Source organism: Podarcis gaigeae (assembly GCF_964106915.1).
Source record: "Podarcis gaigeae genome assembly, chromosome: 4".
NCBI classification, from domain to species: domain Eukaryota; kingdom Metazoa; phylum Chordata; class Lepidosauria; order Squamata; family Lacertidae; genus Podarcis; species Podarcis gaigeae.
The window spans coordinates 43,473,779-43,500,025 of record NC_139677.1 but is presented as its reverse complement, the minus strand read 5'-3'; the positions used below and the strand labels follow the sequence as shown (position 1 = coordinate 43,500,025).

Sequence of the window (26,247 nt, the reverse complement as noted above, 5' to 3'; positions counted from 1 at the left end):
CTACAGAAAAGAGAAAGCAGGAAGCCTAAGAGTGAAGGATTAGAAATTCACTGAATGTAGACAAAATAACACATTCCATTTTCAAGCATCTCTCTTTTGAAAGCAATTTTCCTCTTCAATCGGTTTTTAACGTCCCTGTTTAAATGTCATGATTTGCAGCAGCCCTTTGTAACACGAAAGCATATTTAAATAAAAGTGCTTGGGCTTCTGTGAAAGTAAAATGAGTTGGTCAATTTTCCATCCCTGTGACAACTTTTTTTTTTATTCATTTAAGTGCACATTTCCCTCTAGCAAGATCATCATGTATGCAAAGATTTGTGGCACAAACAATGTAAGGGTAAAATGCAAGACAAAAATCTTGGAGGCTGGGAGGAAACCAAGGATCATTTACTCCAACCTCCAAGGAAGACTCGTTTATATCTAACACCAGAAAGTACTGTCACTCACATGAAAAAATTTCTTTGGACTCAGAAGACCCTAAGAACAAAAGAAAAGTTCCTGTGGATAGTAGTTACAATGAGACGTCTGTGTTAGAAACTGTTTCTTGTCTTGTTGAACAAATATTGACCACATATTAAATTATTATTATCTTCCCATATTCCCAGTATTGACAAGTAAAAATACAAGCAGCTTGGGAAGTCTTCTGTTTCTGTATAAATACAATATCAATAATCACAGGCAACTAATCACAATCATTCTTCATTGCAATATTTCACATTTCCTTGTTATTTGTAACAATGTCTTTTAGTGTTTGTTCAACAGACTCTGCCAAATGTTCCACTGTGTGTTTTGACCATCAGTAACATCTGCACATAAAAGCCTAAATTACTCTAAGGTCTAAATCACTGGTGTTGATGGAACACTGGAGCTCCCTCAAGCACCATTGAAAGCTCTGTGAGCTTTTGGGTGAGGATTCAACCATAAATCTTTACAACATATCTATGTGGCATATGGCCTACCTTTTCCCATTGGAAAGAAGCACTTAAATAGACAGGTAATGGTTCTGAGTGTACCTTGCTCCATGGTGATAATATTAACCCAAGGCAATGCAGGCACTGAAAGAAAAGAAAGGAACAAAATAATAAATTGTGCTTCTCTACTTTTGAAGCCATTTTAAACACAATTTGAGGTTAGGTTGCAGGTTGTATATACACACATTAAAAAATACTGACATGTTTGCCAACACTTATATTCTATGGCACATCATTTTTCAAATGAAGCTGGAGTTTTTACCACTGCTTTAGCTAGTACTGTTTTGAAAAGTAATTCACACTTGCAACAACACTTTGTGAAATAATCATCTCAACACTGCCAGCTTAGTATATCTATTTCTAGTCCTACAAGCATTACTTTAAGGAAAAAGGTTTCTCAACCTCATGTTTTTGTATCAAAGTCATTTATAACATGGAGATTTTTGAATGCTTTAAAACCAAACTGCAGATTCAAATACTTTTTCAGAATCTAATGACCATTCATTTCAGTTTAGAAACCAGAGTATTTTTATTTTTTACTTCCACCTTTATAAATGTAGCACAGCATTATATAAGCCAGTAACTGGGCAATAAAAAGTTGCATTGTTTTACAAGCTAGTAATATTTGATTATGACTGAAAGGAGCCTACAAAGATATGCAAAATGATTCTCATACATACTCTCTCACACCCATACCCCCCCCCCCAAAGTAGGTTTGGTCAATCAGCTAACTACAAATCCACCAAACACTTAACTCACTTACTCCACACTTTACCAGCTTCCGTGCAAGAATATCATGGGGGACCGTGTCAAAATCCTAACTGAAATCAAGCTACACTATGTCCATAGCATTCCCCTGATGCACCAAGCTTGTAACTTCATCCAGAATAAGAAATGAAATTTGTATGCCATGACTTGTTTTTGAGAAACCCATGCTGGGTCCTTGTAATAACAGCATCCTTTTCTAAGTGCTCACAGACCAACTGGTTAGCTATCTGTACTAGGACCTTTCATGGCACTGATGTCAAGCTTACGGGTCAGTAGTTACCTAGGTCTTTTCTTTTCCTCTTTTTAAAGATGGGGACTACATTTGTCTGCCTCCAGTCAGAGGCTCTGAGATTCAAAAGCTCCTTTAGTACCCTTAGGTGCAGCTCATCAGGCCCTGGAGATCTGAATTCATTTAAAGTAGTCAGGTGTTCCCCAAACACCTCTTTTCCTATATTGGGCTGCAGCTCTCTCATTGCATCGTTTATTCTGTTATCACCAAGTTGGGCACTGTTTTACTTTGGGGTGAATACAGAGGCAAAGTAGGTGTTGAGCAGTTTCACGTTCTCTCTTTATCTTAGCTGCCGCTCTTGGTGGTTTGTTTAGCCAGACAAAGTTGATCTTAACTCCTGGCAAAGAAGAGAGAGAGTATAGAACTAATATTATTACAAGAGGTATATTAATAAACAAAAATAGTGCTTTAGTCTGTGTATATCTTGTTCTGTCCACTGTTAATCTCTATACCATGTTAAATCTACTTGCTTATTCATTCCCAATGTGGGTTTGTAAAGTATTATTATATTTTGAAATCTCACATATCCTACCTATTAACAGAAGGCCAATAAATTAATTTGTGGTGAACTAAATTCGTCTGCTTGAGAGGCATTTTTCTAGATGAATAAAATTGATCAATATTCCCACCCATCAGTCAGTGGAGAACAAAAATGGTACACAGGGTATTCCTTAGCAATTCTGGCTGTGGTCTCCATGACAACACCAAGGGCTTCAGGAAGAAGCCATGCATAGCTTAATGAAGCTATGTTGATAACTGTTACAATTCCTTTCCATACTAAATCTTTAAACATCTCTTCCCAGCAGTTTATAGCATCTGTTGCTGTAGTATTAAAATGCAGAGTACAGTCTAAAGGTGTTTGTAGGAATCTTAAAAGAGATTACATAGCATGAAGCAAGGCTAGGCAACTTCTCCTTTATGAAATGTTCCCTCATACACATTTTTTGTACCCAAATATCTTATATACCCTAATTCAGCTACGCACACTAGTGTTAGTTCTTGGAGTGGGAGGAAGCATAATGTTGGAGTACATGCTTTGCAGGCATAAGGCCATAGGAGGTAGGGATACAGCCAAATAAATGAAGGGGGGGTCAAGATATAGTGACAATAACAAAAGATGCTACCATACTTCAAGGCAGGCAAGAGTCAAATTGAAAGAGCAACAATTGATGTTCAGATGAGCCAAAAGCAAGGCAGCAGTTGCAGGAGAAGCGGTGCATCGGGTGCTTAGTCAGTTTTGCTAAAACTGAGGAGCTACAGTTTTATGGATCCTGAATTAGCAGAAATTGATTTCTTGGAGACAACTGAGTGTTCAGTCAGGTGGCAAGGCACACTGTAGCATTAGTGGCACTCAAGGGCTCCAACTATAGGGGGCGGAAGGGGGTTCAGCCCACTCAATATTTCTAGGCAGGGAGCAGAGCCCCCCCCCCCACATTGAGGGGACGCCATCCCCAGCCTCCAATGGGTGAGTGCTGGTCTGCCGGGTGGGAGGCGGAGAGGGCAGTTTTCACCCTCTGTGCTCCCTTGCCACGATCACCAGAGCGCCTTCCAGGAAGGAATCCTCAAAGGGATGTCTGCGCATCCCGGCAGTCCTGGCCAGACTGGGGAAGGGACGTCACGCATGTGGCTTGCCAGGTTTCAGGCAGGGTAACTTTCCCAGCCCTACCCAGAGATGCTGGGTGTTGAACCCGGGACTTTCTGCATGCGAATCAAATGCTTTACTACTCCAGTGTAGAAAGAACCCTTGAATTTTACAAATCAGGATCAAACTAGGTGTTCCACTCCCAATATTTGCTTTTTTTCCAAATCAGGACAGTAGCATGGTGGCTGAGGGTTTTAGCTCTTTTCCATGTGCCATTTTCTCACAGAGTTCACAAGCCCATACATTTATCCAACAGGGACAAATGGAAGATTGGGGGTGTGTGATTTTTGTGGGAAAACAGAGCAGTGGAGAAAAGGGTTAGGTCCATGGTTAGATGAGGAAAGGACATCCACTTTTGTAAAACCAAAATATGTTGTTGAGATTTCCAGTCATGGAATTTGCACATCATGTCTAGTTTGAGCCTTAAGTTTATACCTGAAGTCTCAAAATAAATCAGAGAAATAAACCTTATAATTATTATCTAGACCTAGCATGTTACTATATTTCAGTTATTAGCTCTGGTCAAGTATTCTTTTGCATATACTTTTTTGAGTTCATTGCCTTTTTTAAAAGTGATGGCTAAGTTACTTCAGTTACACAGTTTGGGGTTTGCATGTTGAGACATTGTTTTCTTTAAGCGATGGCCTCCTTAATAAACAGTACCAGAAAACAATAAATTAGCCTACCTTTGCTTCTGATTCTCGACTTATTGGAGTAAGATCTTAATATATATATATAAATATCATTTTTCATAATAATCTGCCTTGTCTCTATTTTTATATGTCGTTAGTTTTATTTCTTTTTGCCTTTCTGTTTTGGAGATTTCAGGGAACCTTTCCAAATCTGCATCCATACAGCCTGCGTCAACATTTTCACTCTTGATGCCTCAAGCAAGAGTAGATCATACTGCTCCATGAGGAAACAGAGATGGAAAGATTTGTGTCTGTCAGCAACTTCTTTCCTGTGACTGAATCTACCATGCCGTAAGGATCAGAAATATGTAACAATTTGGAGTCTGAATATGAAGAATCGTCAGTGAACATCATTGAAGAATAATCATTTTTGGCTACGAAAATATTACTTTTAAATGAAACGTGAGAGATAGAGAGAAGAAAGCATTCCAATCTTTTATAATCTAATCATTAAATCCCATCATTTTAAAAGCCCCATAATGAGCAATACAGTGGTACCTCAGGTTAAGAACTTGATTCATTCTGGAGGTCCGTTCTTAACCTGAAACTGTTCTTAAACTGAGGTACCACTTTAGCTAATGGGGCCTCCCGATGCCACCGCGCCACCGCCGTGCGATTTCTGTTCCCATCCTGAAGCAAAGTTCTTAACCCGAGGTACTATTTCTGGGTTAGCGGAGTCTGTAACCTGAAGCGTCTGTAACCCGAGGTACCACTGTATATTGGTTGATATACCCACTGTGACCATACCTGAATGCAGATGTCTTGGCCACAGTTATCCATGCTCTGGGAACTTCTATGCGCTGCCACTAAGTGAAGTGAGTTGGATGGCTAACAGGGAGGCTGGCTAATGTGCTTAATGGTAAATAGGCTGGTCAAGGGACACAGCACCATTCACAAGGTGGCTGCTCCAAGGCTGGGGAGTTTTGTGTCAGCCACCAACAAGAATAGGCAGCAAGACAAAATCTCCCAACGCAAACAGCTTCTGATGCGCCCTTTCAGAGCCCTCACAAGTCTTTCTCTGGTTGCAAGCTAAATCCGTCACTCACATGACTACCACATGCCCCTTCCTTAGTATTTTCCTTTTATGTAGCGGCTGGAGAACTTGTAGGAAGTTCAGAATAAATCAACTTGGGACACCCCCCCCCCCAAAAAGAAAACACACCTCCCAAGGCAATTCTGAAGCCTCAGGCCTAGCCCACTTCACCTTCTGCTGCTTTGGACTCGAGGCACCTCATAATCAAAGGCAGCCCAATATCTCAGAAGAGGTATTTTCACAGGTATACTTACCTAATATTTTCCCTTATTTGTGGTGTTTTTGTAGCCCACTGGTTTATATTGCTTTTAATGATTCTGCACTTGCTCAGTAAGGCGGCTGAAGCCCATAAACAGCCAGTTACCTCAGTGCGATTAGGATGGCGTCCTGCTTTCTCCTCTCGGCAATTCTCTAAGCCCTTTTAAAAATGGATTAGGAGTGAGGCTTCCCTTAAAGTTTCAAAATGAGTCACGAATTTCCCTGTCCGTTTATACTGTTTTATATTATAAAAGACTGTAAGTTAGTTTCTGGGTTGCTGTCTCTGTCAGCCATTTTGAGAAGAACACTGTGGAGCTGAGGTGAAATAAGAAGACCCTTTTCCCTCGTGGGCCAATGAAAGACCAAACTTCACGGAGAGGTTTCTTCAGGGAGAGCCTGAAGAAAACAGACTTCTGAGAGGTTGGTGTTGCATTTTACTGTTTTGTGATTTTTAAAATTTATTTTTTGTAAATTGTATCAAAATTGTCAGCTCTATAAGCTCCCTAATCACATTTTATGTGTGATTAATATGGAATACCGTTCCTCTTGGATACTTAAAAATCATATGCTGTTTGTCTCTGTATAAGTCCTTTATTCTGAGTCCCTCCCGAGTCCCTGAATAAAGAACTCTGAATGTTTATTTTAGAAATAGTAAAAATCTTACAAAAGAGTTACATCTGCCCCTCTGTACAGTTCTGGGTTTCTCTCACAGGCATAAGGCTTCGTCTATTCAGGCTGTAAACTTTTCTGGACATTTGAACTGTGCCCATGCAGAATGCAGAGGAAGTAGTGCTAGAGGACACACTTCCACAAAGATTTCTTAGCAACCACTTACACTAAACTCCATGAAGTAGCTCCTAAAGTAGACAATGCATTAAATGTGTGACTGTACCTAAGATGCCTAGTTTTTTTAATATTAAAAGCAGCCACAGGAAGGCCTGGTCAGGAAGATTTGGAGTGCTAGCTATTGGTGCTGATAGCAGCTTCTCTCGCAGAACAAATAGCTTTGGGGATATTTTTTTTGGTCAAGATTGGTGATGGTGTTAGGTTTAAAAACTCCACTCCTTGCATGCTGAGTGGCCCCTCCTCCTCCAAAGTTCTTCTTTTATTTTAAATAACTAGACACATTAAATGCAATTGGATATTTCATATGCTTTCTAGTTTGGCCCAGTGTTGAAGCAATGTCTTAAAGAAACTGGAATCAACCCACAGTAAAAGACTCTGTGTTCTTAAAACTTTCTGTTCCCTCTACAAACAAACCTTTGGGAGATGGAGACAAATCCACAAGAGAACAAGTGTTCTCATGAATTTCTTACTGCATCCCCATGGCAGCAAGCATTCAGTGACTTTGAGACAGGAGTCAAGTCTATCCAGCAGCATCTCACACCATCTGCTATGATACTGCTGGTTCTGCTTCATTTACGTTGTCTCTTCTGCCTTCCATCTGAGTCCTGATTTTTTCTATTTGACTCTTTCTGCTTGAGTTCATGTTTTAGAAACTGTAATGGTTCCTAGGATCACTTTTTCTGTTTCCTCACACACTTGTTATGGCTTTAATTAAAATTTGATTTTAGAATTTAGCCTCTCACAAACACACAGATTCCCTAACCATGACAGCTTCTTTTCTTTGCCATCTCCTTTTGTTATGGTCAGCAAAGAGTGATTCCATTTCTCAGAACAAGAAAAGCATCAGCAATGGGAGAAAGATGAAAGTTGCAAAATAGCCCACAGACAAACTAATGAAGATGTGATGATAGATGCGTATAGCAAGTGCAAATCACATGAAATAATAGCAATTCTCTGATGGAGAAAATAATAATTTCATAAAACTATCATTTTGATTATTCCATTTTCTTTTGAGCCTATGGCCTAGCTAAATTGAAAAGGCCTGTATCTGCCTACCTTTTATGGCACAGAAACTAAGTGTTTTCAGGTACAGTGCTTTATGTAGTGAATGTCCATTCTGGAACACTGAAAAGATAAAACTGTTAGGCTAAGCATGGCAATTGTGATTAATTTTGAATTGTTTTGTAGCTTGATAAAATAGGATATTGGGAGACATTTAGTGAATAGGAAAATTAGTCAAAGTTCTAAAAGAAAGACACTGAAAAATTATTATATGTAATCACATGATATTATGATGAGGGCTGATCTGGAGAGCTAAATGTTTTTGATTGGTTTAGGATTGTATAATTTGGTTGCAACTGTTAAGATTGATGTGATTCTTGTGAAATCAAATCACATATGTAATCTGGAAGTGTGAAGGAACATTGCTTTGGGTGTGGTTCTTTGCAGTCTTATTATTGAGACTATATTTCAATAAAGGCCTATCTTTCCCCTTTGATCCTGTGTTCTTTTCTTTTGGATTTCTGGGAGGGATACCTCCAGTCTAGGAACCCCTTTTAAGTTTCTTCAGTAACTCTTAACATTATAGCAGACGTCGCCAGTGATCCCTGACTTAACATGATGTTGGACTACAACTCATATCAGCCCCAACTGGCATGGTCAACACTCATGGACAATGGGAGTTGTAATCTAAGAACATCTGGAAGTCACTACATTGGTTCGCACTGCGTTACAGCTAGTCCTTGGACTGGATGCCATGAACCTGAGAGGAGCTGTTGGAGACAGGCATGGTCAGACTATCATATTCCAGTTTAATGAGGAATATTTAGTTACCAGTTTTGGAACAAGCCAGGATCTTAAACCAGCTTCAACTGTGGTTTAAGATCCTGGTTTGTTCCAAAGGTGGCACCCATATTTTCCCAGTTTGTATGATACAGGAAACTTCCTGGATTATTGACGCATTCTATAAAGTGAGAAGGGGAAAAGGCTTTGTATGCAGGTGAAATGCTTGCTTGTGCATTGGTTTATTAAACTAAGATAGAGTAAGCTGGAAAGCAGCCATAGTCTAGCATCCAAAGAGCTATTTTAGAGTAGCTCATGTTCAGTGGAATTCAATGACCAGACACTCCCATGCTATATTACAAACTGTTTTTTGGAACTCCTCTAGATTTGCATGCTGCTGTTAAGGAAATAAAAGTCCAAAGTACTCTTGGGAATTTGTATGTACTTAATCTGCTTTGGATCTTGAACATAGACTGTAATCCAAAACATAGGCATAAATTTTACTGCATATGAAAAAAAAGATGCTTCAAAGCAGACTGATAATCTATCTTGATTATGATGATGTCAAGAGTTCTAATTCTCCTTCAAGATCCAGCTTTAGGGTTTTTATTATGTGCATCATTATTTATTTCTAATGACCCTCAAATGGAACAGAGAATCTTATTAATTGTCAAGATAATCTATATAAGATTTCCTTTTGTTGCTTCTGTTATATTGGCTAATCATTAAGCCATTTGTGGGAGCATTAAAAAGGGAACATAAACATTATTCTTATTTCACCTCTTAAGTGCCACATTTACATGTTTTTGGGTTTTCACTTTGTTTCTGCTAAACTGGCAACTACCGTAATGTATGTTAAGCCCATGGTCCACCTATACTTGATAGAAATCATTAGCTTTCAATTAGATATGCACATAATTATATGTTCCAACTTATGGACCTGTACATTTGCATGCATTTATGGTATAATTAGCACTTCTGGCAAATTTGTAGAAAGAGAGAGCATTTGACGCTCTGGCACAGAAATGGTCTCTCTCCCTTAATGAGGCTTGCTGTTCTGTTTTCCCTTAGGGAAAGATTCTTTAAGAAATACCAGCTTATTTTATCCATTCTTTTGGTGGTTTCTAATGTTTCCAGTTAGGGGTACTGAACAACCAATGTGCTAGGTACTGCAAAGTAAAAAATAAATAAATACACAGTTGTCAAAATTACACAGTTGTTACATAGAACTGGAGTAGAGGACACAGATTGACAGCCATTTAGGGCCTCCTGTCAACCAGGAGTCAACCAGAAGTGTTAAGTTGTGGGTAAACATATCAGACGACACAGCGATTCTTCAAACAGCTCTTTATTTGTAAGCTGGAACAGAACTGAACAGCAAACAGCTTAGCCGGCCTGCTTTTATAGGCAGCCAGCTGTCAACATTGTAGCAACAACAACCCAGGGTTTCCCGCCTAAAGTAACTAACGTGGACCTGAGTGAAAACTACAGTGGTACCTTGGGTTACATACACTTCAGGTTACATACGCTTCAGGTTACAGACTCCACTAACCCAGAAATAGTACCTCGGGTTAAAAACTTTGCTTCAAGATGAGAACAGAAATTGTGCAGTGGCGGTGCGGTAGCAGCAGGAGGCCCCATTAGCTAAAGTGGTGCTTTAGGTTAAGAACAGTTTCAGGTTAAGAACAGACCTCCAGAACGAATTAGGTACGAATAATAATAATAATAATAATAATAATAATAATAATAATAATATATTATTATTTATACCCCGCCCATCTGGCTGGGCCTCCCCAGTCACTCTGGGCGGCTCCCATATAAACCAAAAATACAGTAAAATATCACACGTTAAAAACTTCCCTGAACAGGGCTGCCTTAAGATGTCTTCTGAATGTCAGGTAGTTGTTTATCGCTTTGACATCTGCTGGAAGGGCGTTCCACAGGGCGGGCGCCACTACCGAGAAGGCCCTCTGCCTGGTTCCCTGTAGCTTTGCTTCTCGCAATGAGGGAACTTAACCCCAGGTACCACTGTATATACACGATACTCCTGGTGGCCAGGGTGAGAACTTCAATACATAACAAGAAGGTTATGGAGAAACAGTAATTGGGTAGATTAATGTAGTGGGACTTCAAGAGGACCTGGAATCTGGTAAAGAGTATTAGAGAGCACAGGATAGCATGATAGAAGGCCAGAAACAGGAGGGAGGGAGAGACACAGGAGATTAGCTATCACGGACCAAAGACACCAGGAAACGTTGAAGCAGAATGAGGGAAGATATATTTGTACTTACTTTTGTAATTACCACCAAGTTGTTTCCTCAGAAATGGCTTCCATGCTGCAGTGATCATGTATAGATTTTTAAAAATTATTTATTGGGACTCCAGATCATGTGTGAGAGCAGTTCTAAGGGAACCTGGTGCTTGTGTCGGCAGTACTCACAATGCTGACAACTTGCAGAATTCTTTAGTGGCTTTAGCTACAAAATCCATTTAAAAAAAATCTAGTTAGATGCACTCTCCAGTACTTCTTAAACTCCCTCATGGAACTACAATTCCTAGCACCCGTAACAAATTACTGTTTCCTATATGGAGTGCCGGGGGGAGGGGACCGACCATGTGCTTTAAATATACAGTGTGTAAGTGGCCACAATAAACTTGTTTTTGTAGCTAGTGATGCAATAACTCCTCCCCCAAAATTAGCAAAAATCCTTTTTTACAAGTACAATTTTCAAATAATTATAAATTAAAACAGCAGAATAAATGTCAGCATTCAAACTGGGGGGGGGCTGTCTTCTTTACTTCCATTTCTATAGAACTCCAATCACAAAACTGTCAGAGATAGCTTATTAGGTACTTTAAATAGACAGTTGATGAATAGCCCACACCCCACAGCGTAATTACAGGCTATATTAAGAAGACAAGGAATTTAAATTGGTATAGCTAAGACTACACACTACAAAATGCCAAATCAAATAAGTCTTTATTTTATATGTCTGTCCTCTGCCTTCTCAGCCTTGCTTCCTCTATTTTTGTATGGAAAGAAGAGGCAAACTGTGGCCTAGATTCAACTAACACAGCATACTAGTGGAAACCAGCACCAGATCTCCAGCTAGAACAGAAGGGCTCCCCTCGCCCAGCTCCCCAAATCTGTTCTGGAGGGTTAGGAGACAAGCAGAAATGCTTGTGCTGGCGGAACAATAAGAAGAGTGTGACGTTGAATTCCTCCGTATGTTTAAAATCAAAAATCTTCGATCGTCCCTTTATCCCTTTAACAGCTTGTTTTATCCTCCCCAAGTTCAACCAAAGATACAGCCACACTTGGGGACACTGGAGACTGGATATTCTGTTTTGGCACCTCCAGTCCTGTAATCCACACAGTGGTCACTGTTAAACACAGGGTCAGGCACTTGGCATTATGGACATCTTCTGAGATAGAAATATGCATGCACAAAATGCTTCTGTGCGCACACACAACAGACTGCTGCTTTAATCACTGCAGTCATCTCCATAGTGCAGTCATCTCCATAGTTCAGGCATTAGAAAGGTGGAATTAAATTAAATTGATAGTGAAGTGGCTGGTAGGAAGCCTGCATATAGAACCATAGGTGACAGGTCTTCTAAAAATCCATTGAAATCCATTTATTTCAAAATGGCAATAAGGCACATGCTTAAAATGTGATAACTGGTCCTTTGCTCTTCCTTTTTTTAATGAAAGCTGTCTGGATTCTTCACTCTAACACTAAATTCCCATGTTGCATGGTGTGGTCCTCAAATTACAGGCTAAACATAGCCTTGACTACTATGTATATAAAGTCCTAAGCACTGTATAGAAGACAGAAGTGGCATAAGGTAACTCCTCATTAATATTCTAAGCTTTGGTTAAGATACTCAGGTACAGAGTACATCAACTATTAAAAGCACATCATGTGTCTTTAACATCACTTTTCTCTACATTTACAAGATGACCAGGAAAGGTTCCAGTTTCAGCAGTAAACTGAAAGCAGGCTTTATGTTGTGGTTGTAGTTACATTTGTAGAGAAAAGAAGTCTGAGCTAAATCTCAGACTTGCTGCTTGTGGCCTCCATCATCTGTAAAGGATAAGCCATGTGCTGACTAACTTCACTTCTGGATCTCCACTGTTCCTGGCCCATAACCAGAGCATGGCTCATGCTAGCGAACTGTGAACAGAATGTGAGTAAAACTCTTATTGTTATTTTCAAGAAGACTGTGTTGTGTTATTCGTATTTTAAGAGAGAAATATAGGGGAAATTTACCATGAAGGCTCTAGTCTGGACAAGTCAGACTGGATTGCTTAATTAAAAGACTCTAGCGAGTCGTCAACTTGCTTCCAATAAGTTGCAAAGGGAATGTGCTCTGCTGTTTGCTCACTAGTGTGAGAGAGGAGGGATAATAGCAAAACAATATATCCTCTCCAACCTTCCTAATCATTCCCACAGCAGTGAGATATTAACTCAGAAACACAGCTTCTTAAGTAGGAGCTAAGGTGAGAGTGTACAAAAGCAGGCATGATAGCAGGTTCGTGAGACAAGACCAAGGTCAAACAGTGAAATAGTCCAAGGGTAGGCAGGATTCCAAGAACAAAGTCTTAACAGATGCACTGGGTCAGTCAGGATAAATAAAAAAACAACAACTTGTAAAGTTCCAGCAACTAACAGCAACTGGAAGCTTTTGTAGCCTGATCACCTAGGTCCATCCAGGCCCAGCTACAACTGGTCAGCCCAGCCTTCTAGGTTCTCTTCCAGGTCTCTTACTTCCAAGGGGTCCTCAGTCCCTCTGGGTCCTCAGCTACAGCTAAACCTGGCCTCCTGAGGCTGGAGGTATCTGGAATAGTGCTGGAGAGCAGGTGTTCCATAAAGTTTTCCGACTTCATGACCTCAGGGATTTCATCTGATGAAGAGTCTTAGGCTTAGGGCTGAATCAGGCATCACACTCTGACACAGAGCCAGCACTTGCACTTTGTTCACCTTTTCTAGACATTTTCTGGAACTAACAATAATGTACTGCATTATATAATCCTGGCAAGGTGCACATCTGTATTACAGTCAAAAGTATAGCTCCTCTTCCTTCATAACATGTAGAAGTATGAATAATGACTTCCTTAGCAATATCTTTTATAAGTGTTCAGTGATTTTTCATTTTGGCACCAGCGCTAACATTCTCTGAAACAAACATCTGAATAATAAACATCCACAAAAACATGATGTAGTCTGTCATATTTTTAAAAATCTGATTGAAACAGGTGCAGTCAAATATTGTCAACACTTCCCACTATCTTGTTCCTAAGACAACTTCAATACCCTCTACATTTGGTAGATGTAAGTAAAGTTCTAAAAGAAAAGGTGTTCTCTACATCCAATTGAAGTCAGTGGTGAAACTCCCATTGATTTGAATAGAGCTGGATTACACCCAATGCTACTTTAGAACAGTTTAAATTAAATTAGCTATATTTTTAGCATTTACAAGCAATAGTGTGTGTGTGTGTTTTAAAAGCCACACATATAAAAAGGCAAACTAAAATGTAAATTATGTGAGAAGACTCATTTCAAATACACTTAAACAGAAGTATTAAAATCAGTGAGGTTTAGAGCCAATTCTTCCAACCACTTTCGGGTTGTTTTCAAATGCATGGTAATATTTTCATTTCACTGGGAATTGAAATGACACCACCATTAATCAAGCTCCTGATTATACTCACTACTGAAAACAATGGCTATGATCCAGCCCTTTTGTACATGAAAAGTGAAAGGAGGGTGGGAAGAAGGAACAGGATGGGATGGGTTATTTCTAGTTATCTATATTGTCCCTGTGACAGTGCCTTACAATATACCACACCTCAGACACATTCTGTGATTCACACCAATGTGCAGAGCTAATCCTAGTCCTGGTGTGAATCACCAGCAAGGGGGATAAACTGGCTTGTTCGGTGTGTCCACCTACAGAAGGAGGCAGGAGTTACAGAGCATCAGGCATTGTTAACTGCAAGCTGGTCTATTTATCACAGGGATCAACAATCATGTAGTGAGTTTCCTGCACACCCTTGGCTGTATATTTAGTATAGCTTACTCACATGAGCTAGGATCTTCATGTTTCCCATTCCAAATCCACAGCAGAGTTGTTTACCAATTGGAGTGAGAAAGTTCATTGCATGATAACCACAATTCACACAGTAAATTGTACAGTTTGAGTTGCTAATCTTGGTAGTGGATGGTAACTCTAGAATGGCTCTGAACTTTCCCCTTTACAGTGGTAAAGGTTACATACCTTCAGGTTACATACGCTTCAGGTTACAGACTCTGCTAACCCAGAAATAGTGCTTAAGGTTAAGAACTTTGCTTCAGGATGAGAACAGAAATCGTGCTCCGGCGGTATGGCAGCAGCAGGAGGCCCCATTAGCTAATGTGGTGCTTCAGGTTAAGAACAGTTTCAGGTTAAGTATGGACCTCTGGAATGAATTAAGTACTTAACCCGAGGTACCACTGTACTCTCCTTTATTTGTCCTTCACTTGCTGGGTTCAGGTGAGGATTCCGCATACTCTGAATGACTGAATTGACCTCCACACATTCAGCAGAACTCCTATAAAGAGCCCATGCACAAACAACTTGCACTGCTCAGTGGTCAGGGACAGACACAGCTGATGAGATCCTGATACTTTCTGCACACATTGGGTCTGTGGAATCATAGTATGAACAGAACTTTCCTGTCATCTGCTTGTCTCTGCATCATGCTCTCAGTGAGCCCGGATTCAATTGTAACACCATTCTTTTTCAAGCATTTGTGGTGGCACAATAAGGAGGTGCATTGAGCTGACTGGGTATATATAGAGGGTGGGACTAGAACCAGTGGGTGGAAATTTCAGGGAAACAAATTTCAGTTAAACATTAGAAGACACTTCTGAATGGTTACCAGCTATTCATTGTTACCACTACTTCCTCCCTCCTCCTTTGGATATCTTTTAAACAGAGGCTTAATGGCGAGCTTGCAGGGATAGTGTTGCATCCTGCATTATAGAACCTATATTGAGAAAGGGGCTGGAGTAGATGACCTCTTAAGATTCCTTCAACCTCTTATTCTGTTTGCATTCGTATTAGGGACAAATGCATATACTCCATTTGATGAATATTGCAGCAGCCTCTGTCATCTCAATTGCAGATGTCAGAAAATAGCATGTTTATAATATCCCACTTCTGAGGAAAATACAGCGTTGGCTGTTTGAAAATGTTTACACTGAAGTTATGTTAACTGTGAAATCAAAAGAAAGGCTTAGGGATTTGGGTGTGTGTATTTAAAACTACTCTTAAAGGCATCCTTTTGGGGAAATAAATGAGATGGACAATTGGATTGGGGGAAAGTAAGGCACAGTGAAGAAATAAATAGCATGCATCGTTAAAGCCAAGACCCTAAAATCAAAATGCATAGAATTTTTTTTAATGGTCCAGTGTGAAGGGAAATCATGCTTTATATCTGAAAAATACTTAGACTGCAATGTTAGCTGCATACAAACAGCTTTTAGTAGGCTAGGCCCACTAATGAAATTCTGCCTTTGGATGATGAGCCTCAGATGGATGAAGCACACTTCTTACATCTCCTGCATAGTGAATTACATACCTTGGGTTCCCTTTCCCCAGCTTGCATCTTCTACAGAAACAAGCCCATATTTATATTCTAAAATTACTTCCACACCTACACATCCCATTCTAGCTAGGATCATACCTGCATCCATGTGAAACTGCATTCTTTAACAAGTACTGTGCGTGATTTCCAAGTCTGGTTCTGCTGCTAGACCTGTACATATTTAATGTTGAAAAAAGATGTAGTTTCGCTCAGTTGACCAGAGATGGGAGAAGAGAGCTAGATTTAGAGGTGTCTCCCACACTCCCCATCAAATTGCTGATCAGTATAATTTATAGCTTATTTACTACTACTACTAATAATAATAATTAATAATATATATCTCAAACATAATAAAGCAGTGGTTTTCTGAATTCCTTGAATAGCAACAATACAATCCTTGTAACATTTAGTTAACAGCAGAGATGGCATGATGTCACTGAGCTGCAAAGCAGAGGGAGAGAAAGGAGGGGCATTCCATTGGCTCTGCTAAGAGGCCAGTTGCTTTAGGTTCTTTCTCAGCTGTTACCTAGTAGATGCCATTCCCTCAAGCATGCTTCAGTAGATGGAGAGTTATGAAACAAGGCCATTCCACTGAATGGCTCTGCTGAGACCAGTTCTCTTTGCCTCTTTATTTACCTGAACAGTTCACATTGCACCTGGTCTCATTAGATCTTTAAAAAGTTATGCCTGAGTTTGCTTTTGGTTTTCATCCTCCTTCTCCATCCCCCTTTTTTGTGCCTTATAGCTATGGGGACAGGCACAGTTTTATTTATGTGTAAGCCAGTCTCTGAACTTTTTTGGCTGAAAGGTGGGGTAAAAATGCTTTAATTTATTTAAAGAAAATCCTAACGTGTTTCCCTGTCCCTGCTTTACTTCATTGGTTATTGCTTAGAAGGACCAGAGAATTGCTAGGCATGACAGCTTTGTAACACATGTCTATTTAACAAAGCATTGCAGGGAGATGAAGAGAGTTTTTCAATAGTTTTTCAATAGCCACTCATTCCCACTGAGAACTATTTTTAGCTGGAATCAAATCTGTGTTACTATGCACCATGTAAAAGATAAAAGTGGCACCACCATGCTAAGATAGCTCACAAATTTGTCTCTTTAGGGGTAAGTGGGGGTCAGGTCTAATGAATATTGATCATGCTGCAATAAACTGAAATATACCATGTCATGAAACAACTTAGGAGGTATTCCCCTGAGATCAATTTAACATTTTACAACTGTCGTTTTTAAGACCGCCTTAAATTCTGTGGCGTTACTCTCCTAATACACACCCCCATTCTCTTTCTCTCAGGTAGAAAAATTAATTCTACAATTGATTAGCTAAATCAATGAATATGAGAAACACAGCAAAGCAATGGCCTAATTCTTACTAAGCTGGATCTTTCTCTGGCCTATTCAGACTTCATGTGGAGATTTACATAATAGAATCCTCCCTCATAAAAACAATTTTTTAAAAAGTCTATCACACTTGGCTAGTACGTGTATGCTGGCAGGAGGATCATGGGATCCTGACTACACTTCCAGCAGCATTGCACCATAATTTAATATAGCTCTGAATACCAGCAGCTGTGGAACTCTCCAGCAGGGGCAGTGCTGTTGTGCTCATGTCCAATATAGATAAGCCTTAGATCTGATTCAACATATGATTCGTATGTTTTATGCACTAGGGTAGTGCTATTTTTTGCACAAAATATCATTCAGTCTTGTGATATCCCATCTGAAATAGTACAATTGGGATACAGGCTTGCCACCTCAGTGAGAACAAGGCCATTATATTTGCCTTACTTTAGCTGAGAAATCCATATTTTCACATTTTACTTTAAATAGCTTTAAAAAGAAAAAAGTGTATTGAGCAACATTATTTCTGAAGTCTAAACAAAAGGGGGGAAATCCCTGAAAGACCAGAACACTAAGAGTCAAAGCTAGGGTTACTAACTGTTCCTGTATCTTTTAGAACTATTTTATCTACATATATTAACATATTATAATGATTAACATAATGCTGTAAAAAGCTTCACCTACTTATTTCTGTGAAAACAGCTGCTGTTAAATGTATAGGAGCAAAACAGATTGTGTTTTTAGTGAGTTTTCTAATTGTGGCAGAATTTTACTATTCCAATACCTTTATTGTTTAGTGCTGTACAACAAGCACAGAATTCACTGCTGCAAAAGCAATATCCTGTTTGCCTTAGGCAAATGAATCTATGTTGATTTTTAAAAAGAGATAACACGATTAGAAATCTGAAAATAAATGGTTTCAGTTTATGAATTTTCTAATATATATTACAAGCAAATACAGTGGCCTGTTTTTATTACAAGAGTGTTTTCTTGGGATTTTATTTAAATATAGCTACCGTAGTTAGCTCTTGCTCAGATGTATGAACTTAAACCTTCACACTGCTACCATGACTCATTTTATGAGTGGGCTGGTAGCATGCAGGGACCCTGAAGCAGCAGCATCTATACATCAATTTCAGGCTTTTTTCTTGTTCTACACAGAGCTCTCAAATCTGTCCCCTTAGGAAAATTAAGAAAGGATTTCATCAGTGCAATAGATAGAAGTCATTTGCAAAAAGTTCAGAGTCTTTCCTACAAGCTGGCATTATTTAAATTCAACATCCTCCTACATATCCCTGAGAACAAAAAAGTTTAAATCTGTGAAAATGCAATAACAGGATTTGGAAAGACTGAATAAGTAATGCACAAATGAAACTCATAATAAGGAGCATAAATCTGGATGCATTTGCAGGATAAAGTCTGGCAATAGGTCCAGGCAGAAAGAAGCACAGTATAAAAGACAGAGGATGAAACCAGAAACAGTGTTATGACAGCATGAGACTCCTGGTCTTAGGATCATAGGTTTGAGCCCCATGTTGGGCAAAAGATTCCTGCATTGCAAGGGTTGGTCTAGATGACCCTTGTGGTGCCTTCCAACTCTACAATTCTATGATAGCTCAAGCTGTTGAATAAAAGGAATTGAAGTGTAAGCATGATGAACTCAAGCTTGAGAGTCTGCACCACAAGAGTGAATTATAAATTCCATGTCAAATAAAACACTTTAAGCAGAAGGATTACCCACAGGATAAAATGGGAGCCCAGGATGATACGACATGAGCACTTCCATTTTAGGAAATGATGCATGTAGAGATCCAGGCTCTGCCTAGAGAATAAGGTAAAGATAAGATTGTAAAGGCTTTGATAACGTGACATCTAATAATTTGAAGGAGGGTGGCAAGTTCCTGACACATTTGGTTTTCCTCTCCAGAACAGCCTTGAAGCAGATATTGTTCTATAGTGATGAAACCACTCTACTAATCTCAAAGAACAGCAGAATATTCATTCAACTAGTACAGAAGATGAAATACTACATAGAAGCTTCTGTATAAGGTTTGTTTTTTAAAATTTAAAAATACTAAATGTAAAATATGCTTTTCAGAACTGAGACTTCCTCTAATCTCTTTATAGCTGAAAACAAGTATTTTTTGATAGACTTTTTTGAGTCCTATCTTTTAGTTAAGAGTGCCCTCTGGTGAAGAGATGAAAAGTCAGGGAAAGATAATCTTAAAATAAATTAGCAAAGAATGGTTCAGCAAAATCTAGATTTTTTGTTGTTGTTGCATTCATGTGTGAAAGTATTTTAGGCAACCCCCCCCCATGAAGTCCCTAAACAGCTTATATTATGGTCTGTTTTACAGATGCACTTGCCTCATGCCTATAGCTTGGCATGCATTTGAGGTGGGTGCCAAAAAGCAATAAGTGAGCAAATCAATTAGGTTTGTACACAGTACCAAATCATAGTTAGAACAAGTTGTGTGGGCAAAACCAGGGTTTAATATCATGTTTTGCTGCTGGAAAACAAATTATGGTTAGATAACTGGGACTGGTTCGGTCATTCACATACTCATTTGCTGTAAGAGCACTAGTACCTTTCTTTTCTTGTCCCACAACAAAAATCAAGCACTCTATCCACCCAGGATATATGGAATTTAGCTCCAAATCTGTGCATTTGCCAGAATAGGCCTTGCCATTCTCACTCATGCTTACTTCACACAAAAAATGACACCAAAGATTCCACGGTCCTAATTGCAGTGTAAGACTCCGGCCAGTGTCAGTTGCAGTTCTCAGTGGAGCTTCTTGCATCCCAAAGATGCATGTACTCTCAAGAGTGCAACAACAAAAGAACAGCCCTAACCCTCAAATGTCTGTACACAGTGCTCTATTTTCTTTATTATTCTAAGGGTACATCAACTTGGGGTTTGCCATCACCTAACAGCAGCTTGAGGAATGAGGATGAATGAGTATGCTGTGAGTTATTGCAGCCCTACTGAAACTCCTGCCTACAATTTCTTCATTGCAAAAGGTTAACACATATTAGTTGGTGCTTTATTGTCCAGTAATTTACTGGAGCACTAAATCAGTAGTCATCTTATCGATAGTCAAAGGCCCATCACATTCCGTTTTTCTACATTGTACAACTTTATATGACAATGCCACCACCTGCTGACAGTTATATGAGCTGATTCTTCGAGTGTCCTATGCTCATTCCATGGACCACTAGTATGAAGCCCTGCTAAGACACAGCAGTTGTTTGTCAAATGTTTTTAACAAGCATTTATATTTGCTGGCACACAGCCAGTAAGTTGCAGCATTGTGCCCTAAAAGTATCTCTTCATTCTCCCCAGGAGAAAGATTTGCCACTGCAAAAAAGCACTCAAAATTAAATAAACGAAGAAACCATATAGGAAGGCCAAGTGAAAAGCACAGGAAATGTAGAAACAGATGTAGTAAAGATGAAGAGCAAGGACAAAAAATGGGTTTGGATTAAATGTAGAAGGCTGAAACAGAATAATTGAAACAGAAAAAGAACAGATATTAGTGAAATTATGACCCCCAGTCTTTAAAAAAAAAATGTACCTCAGTGACTCCACACGACATCATTTTGTAAGGTTTGTGTTTCTGTCTATATACAACTAACAGAAAATTAATTTTATGAAAGAAGGCAGAACTGTGAAATAATAATGGTAGAAAATATAGAAAAATCCAGTTTGAATTTAAAATATTTAATACAAAAAGTTTGAATTAAACAGTGATGGTACATAGCCTTGATCCTCTGTCAGATTCAGATTCCACATTGGTAATCTGCAGAATTCCTTTTGGCAAAGTTACACTACCAGATGGGGGGCAGGGGATGGCAGGTTGGCAAATAGCTGAAAAGGTTACAGCAGGGAGGTAGCTTTTTCCTTTTGTCCTTTGAGAATGATAGAAACACAAAGGCACACAATGGATTAAGAAAAATATCAAAACAAAACTGCTTTTATTCACCTTGCTGCAGGCAAAATGACAAACATGGGGAGAGATTTAGCTAAAATGAAAAAAGGCAAAAGATCAACTGGCCCCATTTAATCATTGAAATACAAAGATCCTCAGAAGTACTCCAGTAATTCTCAGCAGCCTTACTCTTGTTATCAGGTGAACCATGAATTTCTGGTAGTTCCCTGCAGCAATAGTGAATTTAGTACAGAGATGATAACGCTGAAAGCTCATTTCTCAAACATATTGCTCCTTGTATTCCAACGCTAGTATATACAATATCTAGAATGGAAAGTACTGTAGTGCTTTGTTTATAACAAAGTGAATCCTGTGATTCCTTCTAACAGATAAAATATCTTTTATCGCTAGAGCAGAGGAGAAAACATGGGGAAAGGCACATCAGTAATTATTAAAGGTAGTTTTCAGGCATATGGGTGATTTTCTTTGAGCCTAGCTACAAATTACATATAAGGTTACCCTAATTCAGCTTTCCAAATCAGAGGAATCTTTTTTGCATATTACGGTACCTCTCAAAAGCAGGGGATCCAAAAATAGCCCAATGAGGACTAAGTATTCTTAGAGGGCACAGAATGCTGACTGAAGGTGGGGACAGAAAACTATAGGGTCTCAAACAGAAGCACTCCAGGCTCCTACACTTTGTTGCAGGTTTCTCTTCCACTCTTTAAGTGGAGGGGCTGAAATGCATTTTTCCCCATGGACCACCTATAATTTGATAACTCTCAACATCAAATTAAAGTCAGTTGGTTTAAATATTGGCTAGTTTACTCACAATCCACTGAGATGAGGAAAAGCTAGTTAAGTTGTAACTAATGTTTGCAAGCAGAGACAGGGAACAGAAGGCGTTTGTGCAAGGAAAGTGCTTGTTTTTAACACAGAGGCAGAGTGAAAACCCATACAGTATTTGTATTCTTTGTGCAACAAGAGGATTGTAGACACATACCTTATATAGAAAATCCTATGTAGGTATGTGCTTAGAGGGAAACTGTTCCTGAATTATAAGTGTGTGAGAAGACAAGACACTGCAGTTTTCAGTGGTAAAGGTACCCTGCACATTCTTCAACCCTAGTACTGAAAACCAGCAGCTGAACTCAGTCACCTGAATACACCCTATACCTTTAAAGCACGTTCAAAATAAAGTGTTCCCTCAAAGAATTCCGGGCACTGTAATTTGTTAATGGTTGCTGAGAACTATAACCCTGAGATGGGAGATGTGTGTACTCGGAGAAATCTTTGTATACATTAAATAGGAAAGGGGAAACAGACAAGGAAAGAGTACCCTCTTTCTCCAACCAGCTACTCCTTGCTGTGTGGAAGGAGCTATTTGGTGCCCCAAGTGCAGTGCCTCAAGCCCACCACATTACAGTGGTACCTCAGGTTACATATGCTTCAGGTTACATATGCTTCAGGTTACAGACTCCGCTAACTCAGAAATAGTACCTTGGGTTAAGAACTTTGCTTCAGGATGAGAACAGAAATTGTGGTCTGGCGGCGTGGTGGCAGCAGGAGGCCCCATTAGCTAAAGTGATGCTTCAGGTTAAGAACATTTTCAGGTTAAGAACGGACCTCCGGAACGAATTAAGTACTTAACCCGAGGTACCACTGTACTTGAAAGGAAGAAGGGAAAACTGCAAGTGGCAACTTAATAGAATGTATTACATTCTTGAGCTAGGACTTACCTAATAGGAAAGGGGAGGGAAAAGAGGAACAGCTTGGGTAGGTGTGATTTAAAGTGTTCCTAAGCAACAGAAGAGAATACAGTGGATGGAGTTAGACATAGCAAAGCATTTAGAAACTCTCAGACGTGTATGGCTTCACAATCCTGGGATACGTCCATAGGCCTCATTTACACACCCTGGCAGTGCTGCTGCTGAATAAATGTTCTGGGGGAGGGGAGAAAGCAACAACTGCTCTTTATTCCATGGTGGTGTTCTCTGAATGTTTCCTTTTTACTCCCTCTTGGTAATAAAGGGCTATGTATGTAATAAAGGTTTACTCCCTCTAGGTGTAATTTTCTATTCTTTCTCTTTCTTCAGATCTCTTCAAAACCACACTATGGCTGCTCCAAAAGAGCAAAAAGGGCTGCGTCCCTGGCATTCCATAGGGGTTTTACACAAGAATAAGGAGGCAAAGCTTGGTGGCTGGTCGAGGTGTGTGTGAGAGAGAGGGGGGGCTATTGTTGGAATCCAGCCTTGTCAGAGGAATGTGCCATTTGCTAGGCACCGGTTGATTTCCTTATTGACCTCCCCGCTGCGACTCCCGGCAGGAAAAACAGGCGAGGTCTCTTATCGGCGATCCTTCTCAAACGTGAAAAGAACACACCACTCCTTTCCCCCTCTGCCCTGCTATCCCCAGGGAGGGGAAAGAGACAGACAGAAATATATTTACATGGCTTTATTTCTGTCTTTTGCAGCAGTAGAGAGAAACATGTCTGCACTCAACAGCAGAGAGAATATACTCCACCCATGTACTTTCAGCACAGGTCATATGACACTCACTGAGCTAACATCCGGTGCTCAGTACAGTGAATGGACTGCCCCCTTGTTCCCATGGTAACAGTCACAAACATCAACATCCTGTTTCCAACAATCTGCAGCTGCTGAAGCTTCTGCTCGGTGCTGCATTGGTCCTTTTTGGTAACATCCTCCCCCAAAAGAATCAATGCGTGCTGCGAGCAAAGCGTCATCCAGAGAAGAAAACAAACAGTTGTTATACATATAACATTCCCCTGTTGTTTCAGTTCCACCCTCGGAACTACCCGCCACTGGTTTCCCCAGTGTACCTCTCTGGTTGTGTGACTTCCAAGGAATGAGTGCTTCTGCATTACCTTGGTTAGCAACTCTCTGTTGTGTCTTTGTCTCTGACTTAGACACAGCTTCAACCTGACCTCGGTTGTTTACAACAGCAACACATGCAACAGCTAAGTTAGCAAACTCTTTTGAATACCTCTTGGGTGGTACACCCTTTGTGACTCTCTCAGACCTACGTAAGAGGTGCTGATCTTCTCTGCTCACTGGTTCAGTCTCCGGACTCTTTGGAGAACCAGTACCAATTGTAAACAGTGGTTCGTCCTCTACCTCTGAGGGTCTAGCCATTATGTGAGATTTCCTCTCAATGACTGTGTCAACTGAGCTCTTTGAGCTACTACTGTCATCATCAGTACCACTGTAATCAATAAAATCATCATCATCATCCGAATCGTCCCCTGTGGGAAATGTGTGAACAATTACTCTCTCCTGTTCAGGAGCACTCTCTAGAAATTTTGTGAGAATCACTTGACCAGATTCAGACAAAATTACTCTGTAGAGACCCTTTTCATATCCCACAAAAATGCCTCTGGCATTCTTTACCCCACCTGGAGCTTCTGTTCTCACATGAGATCCAAAAACCTTGAAATGGGCAACTGAAGGTTTTCTATGGAACAGTTTCTCAAAAGGAGAACTTCCCAACTCTTTTGAAACCTTTCTCAACCACGTATAAGTATACGACAATAGCGACTCCGCCCAGTACTCATGTGGCAGATGTGAACTAAGCAATTGCACTTTCATCCCCTTTTGCAATTCTTTGTTCACCCGTACACAGACACTTTTGTTCCATGCTTCCGCTGAAGCAGCAATCTTGTGTCTTATCCCTTTCTTCTGCAGGAACTCCTGAAAATCCTGTAAAAGAAAAATTGGCTTCTCATCTGTGAAAAGACAATCAATGTTAGCATCATGCATATTTTTAACCTTGTCACAAAACTCTTTAAACCTTTCTAAGGCTTCTTGTGGTTTCTCTAACACATAAATCCAGACAAAATTTGAGAAAGAATCCACACACACAAGGTAAAATCTAGCATTGCCTCTAGATGGTGCTAGAGGACCAATCACATCAGCATACACACATTGAAATGCCCTGTTGGCCCTTGTGGTCACCTGCTTGGCGTCCTTCTTGGTCAGACCTGCAAAAGAGATCATGTTAGAATCAGAAGAATTACATTTCATGTAATCACTTTGATCAAAAGTCAACAAATACAGTCCATCTTTCTCTTTGGCAGAAAGATACAACTCTCCATCTTTGTAGATCTTGCAGCTCTCAGCATCATAGGACAGTTTTAGTCCTTTCTTAGCAATCTGCGAAACGCTCAGCAGATTGAACTTCAACTCTGGAACCAAGTACACATTTTTTATAGTCAATTTCAGACTCTTAAGATACACAGTTCCAATTCCTTTCGCTTCCAGCTCCTAGCCGTTGGCTTGTTGCACAGCGAAGCTTTGCTTCTTAAACATCGAAAACAGATCTCTGTGTGGACACATATGAACGGTCGCTCCTGTGTCCAGAACGAAAAAGTTCCCCACCTCTGGTGTGGCTTTTAGCGACATCAAAGCCTTTGCAGGCTTTGCCTGGGACTTTGTATGACTTTTGCCTGATGCCTCAGACTTCGCAGAGCTTCCCTTGGCTCCTTTGTGCTGACGTGGCTTCCTACAGCTCCGCTGAAGATGCCCAGTCTGTCCACAATTGTAACATCGGACAACGTTCAAAGCTACAGCATTCTCTCCAGTAGCAACAGCATTGGGGGCGTTAGAACTCCGTTCCTCCCTCCCCCTGTCTTTTACTTCCAGTGCAGCAAGTCTGTCGTGTTCATTCAGGACCACGGCACACACCCTCTCAGAGGTCAAATCCTGCGCCGGAAGGGAACCAAGCTGACTGGCAACCGTTTTATAAGTCCAATTTAGGCTGTCTATCATCATGAAGCAAAACACTTCCTCCTGCAGACGGAAATTGCATTCCACCATCTTGTTGCCGCAGATATTTCATTTCCGTCAGGTGCGCTTGAACATCTCCATCAGGCGCAAGCCTCAGATTAGTCAGCTTCTAAAAATAAAGCAACGCTGAAGAACCAGCATCTCTCTGATGTGTCCTACGCAGCGTGTCCCAAATCTCTTGCGCGTATTCTAAATCTTGAATATGCACAAGCTGGGAATCTGAGACACACAGAATTATAGCCGTCCTGGCC

General features: G+C 40.1%; 1 protein-coding gene and 1 long non-coding RNA gene across 13 annotated transcripts in view; one reads left to right on the top strand and one right to left on the bottom strand.

The window, feature by feature from the left end:
• CNKSR2 (connector enhancer of kinase suppressor of Ras 2) overlaps positions 1-5,737 on the bottom strand; it is a 230,123-nt gene extending 224,386 nt beyond the window's left edge. For 9 of the 11 annotated variants that reach the window (XR_014563096.1, XR_014563097.1, XM_083734205.1 and 6 more), the window contains exons 1-3: positions 5,650-5,737; positions 2,020-2,365; positions 960-1,055 (exon numbers count right to left, since the gene is read on the bottom strand). Coding sequence is in view for 9 of the 11 variants with exons in the window: in XM_083734205.1 (XP_083590331.1) it covers positions 960-1,055; positions 2,020-2,212 (289 nt within the window). In the remaining 2 variants the exon portion in view is untranslated. Of the gene's footprint in view, positions 1-959; positions 1,056-2,019; positions 2,366-5,109; positions 5,222-5,649 lie in introns of those variants that run through there. The other 2 variants (XM_083734211.1, XM_083734206.1) reach the window with 2 other exon arrangements.
• The window catches only part of LOC310842540, a 66,502-nt gene continuing 45,769 nt past the window's right edge, over positions 5,515-26,247 (top strand). The window contains exons 1-4 of one of the 2 annotated variants that reach the window (XR_014563176.1): positions 5,515-5,639; positions 5,944-6,073; positions 19,189-19,310; positions 23,288-23,418. This is a non-coding gene — a long non-coding RNA (uncharacterized lncRNA). Of the gene's footprint in view, positions 5,640-5,943; positions 6,074-12,242; positions 12,473-19,188; positions 19,311-23,287; positions 23,419-26,247 lie in introns of those variants that run through there. The other variant, XR_014563175.1, reaches the window with a different exon arrangement.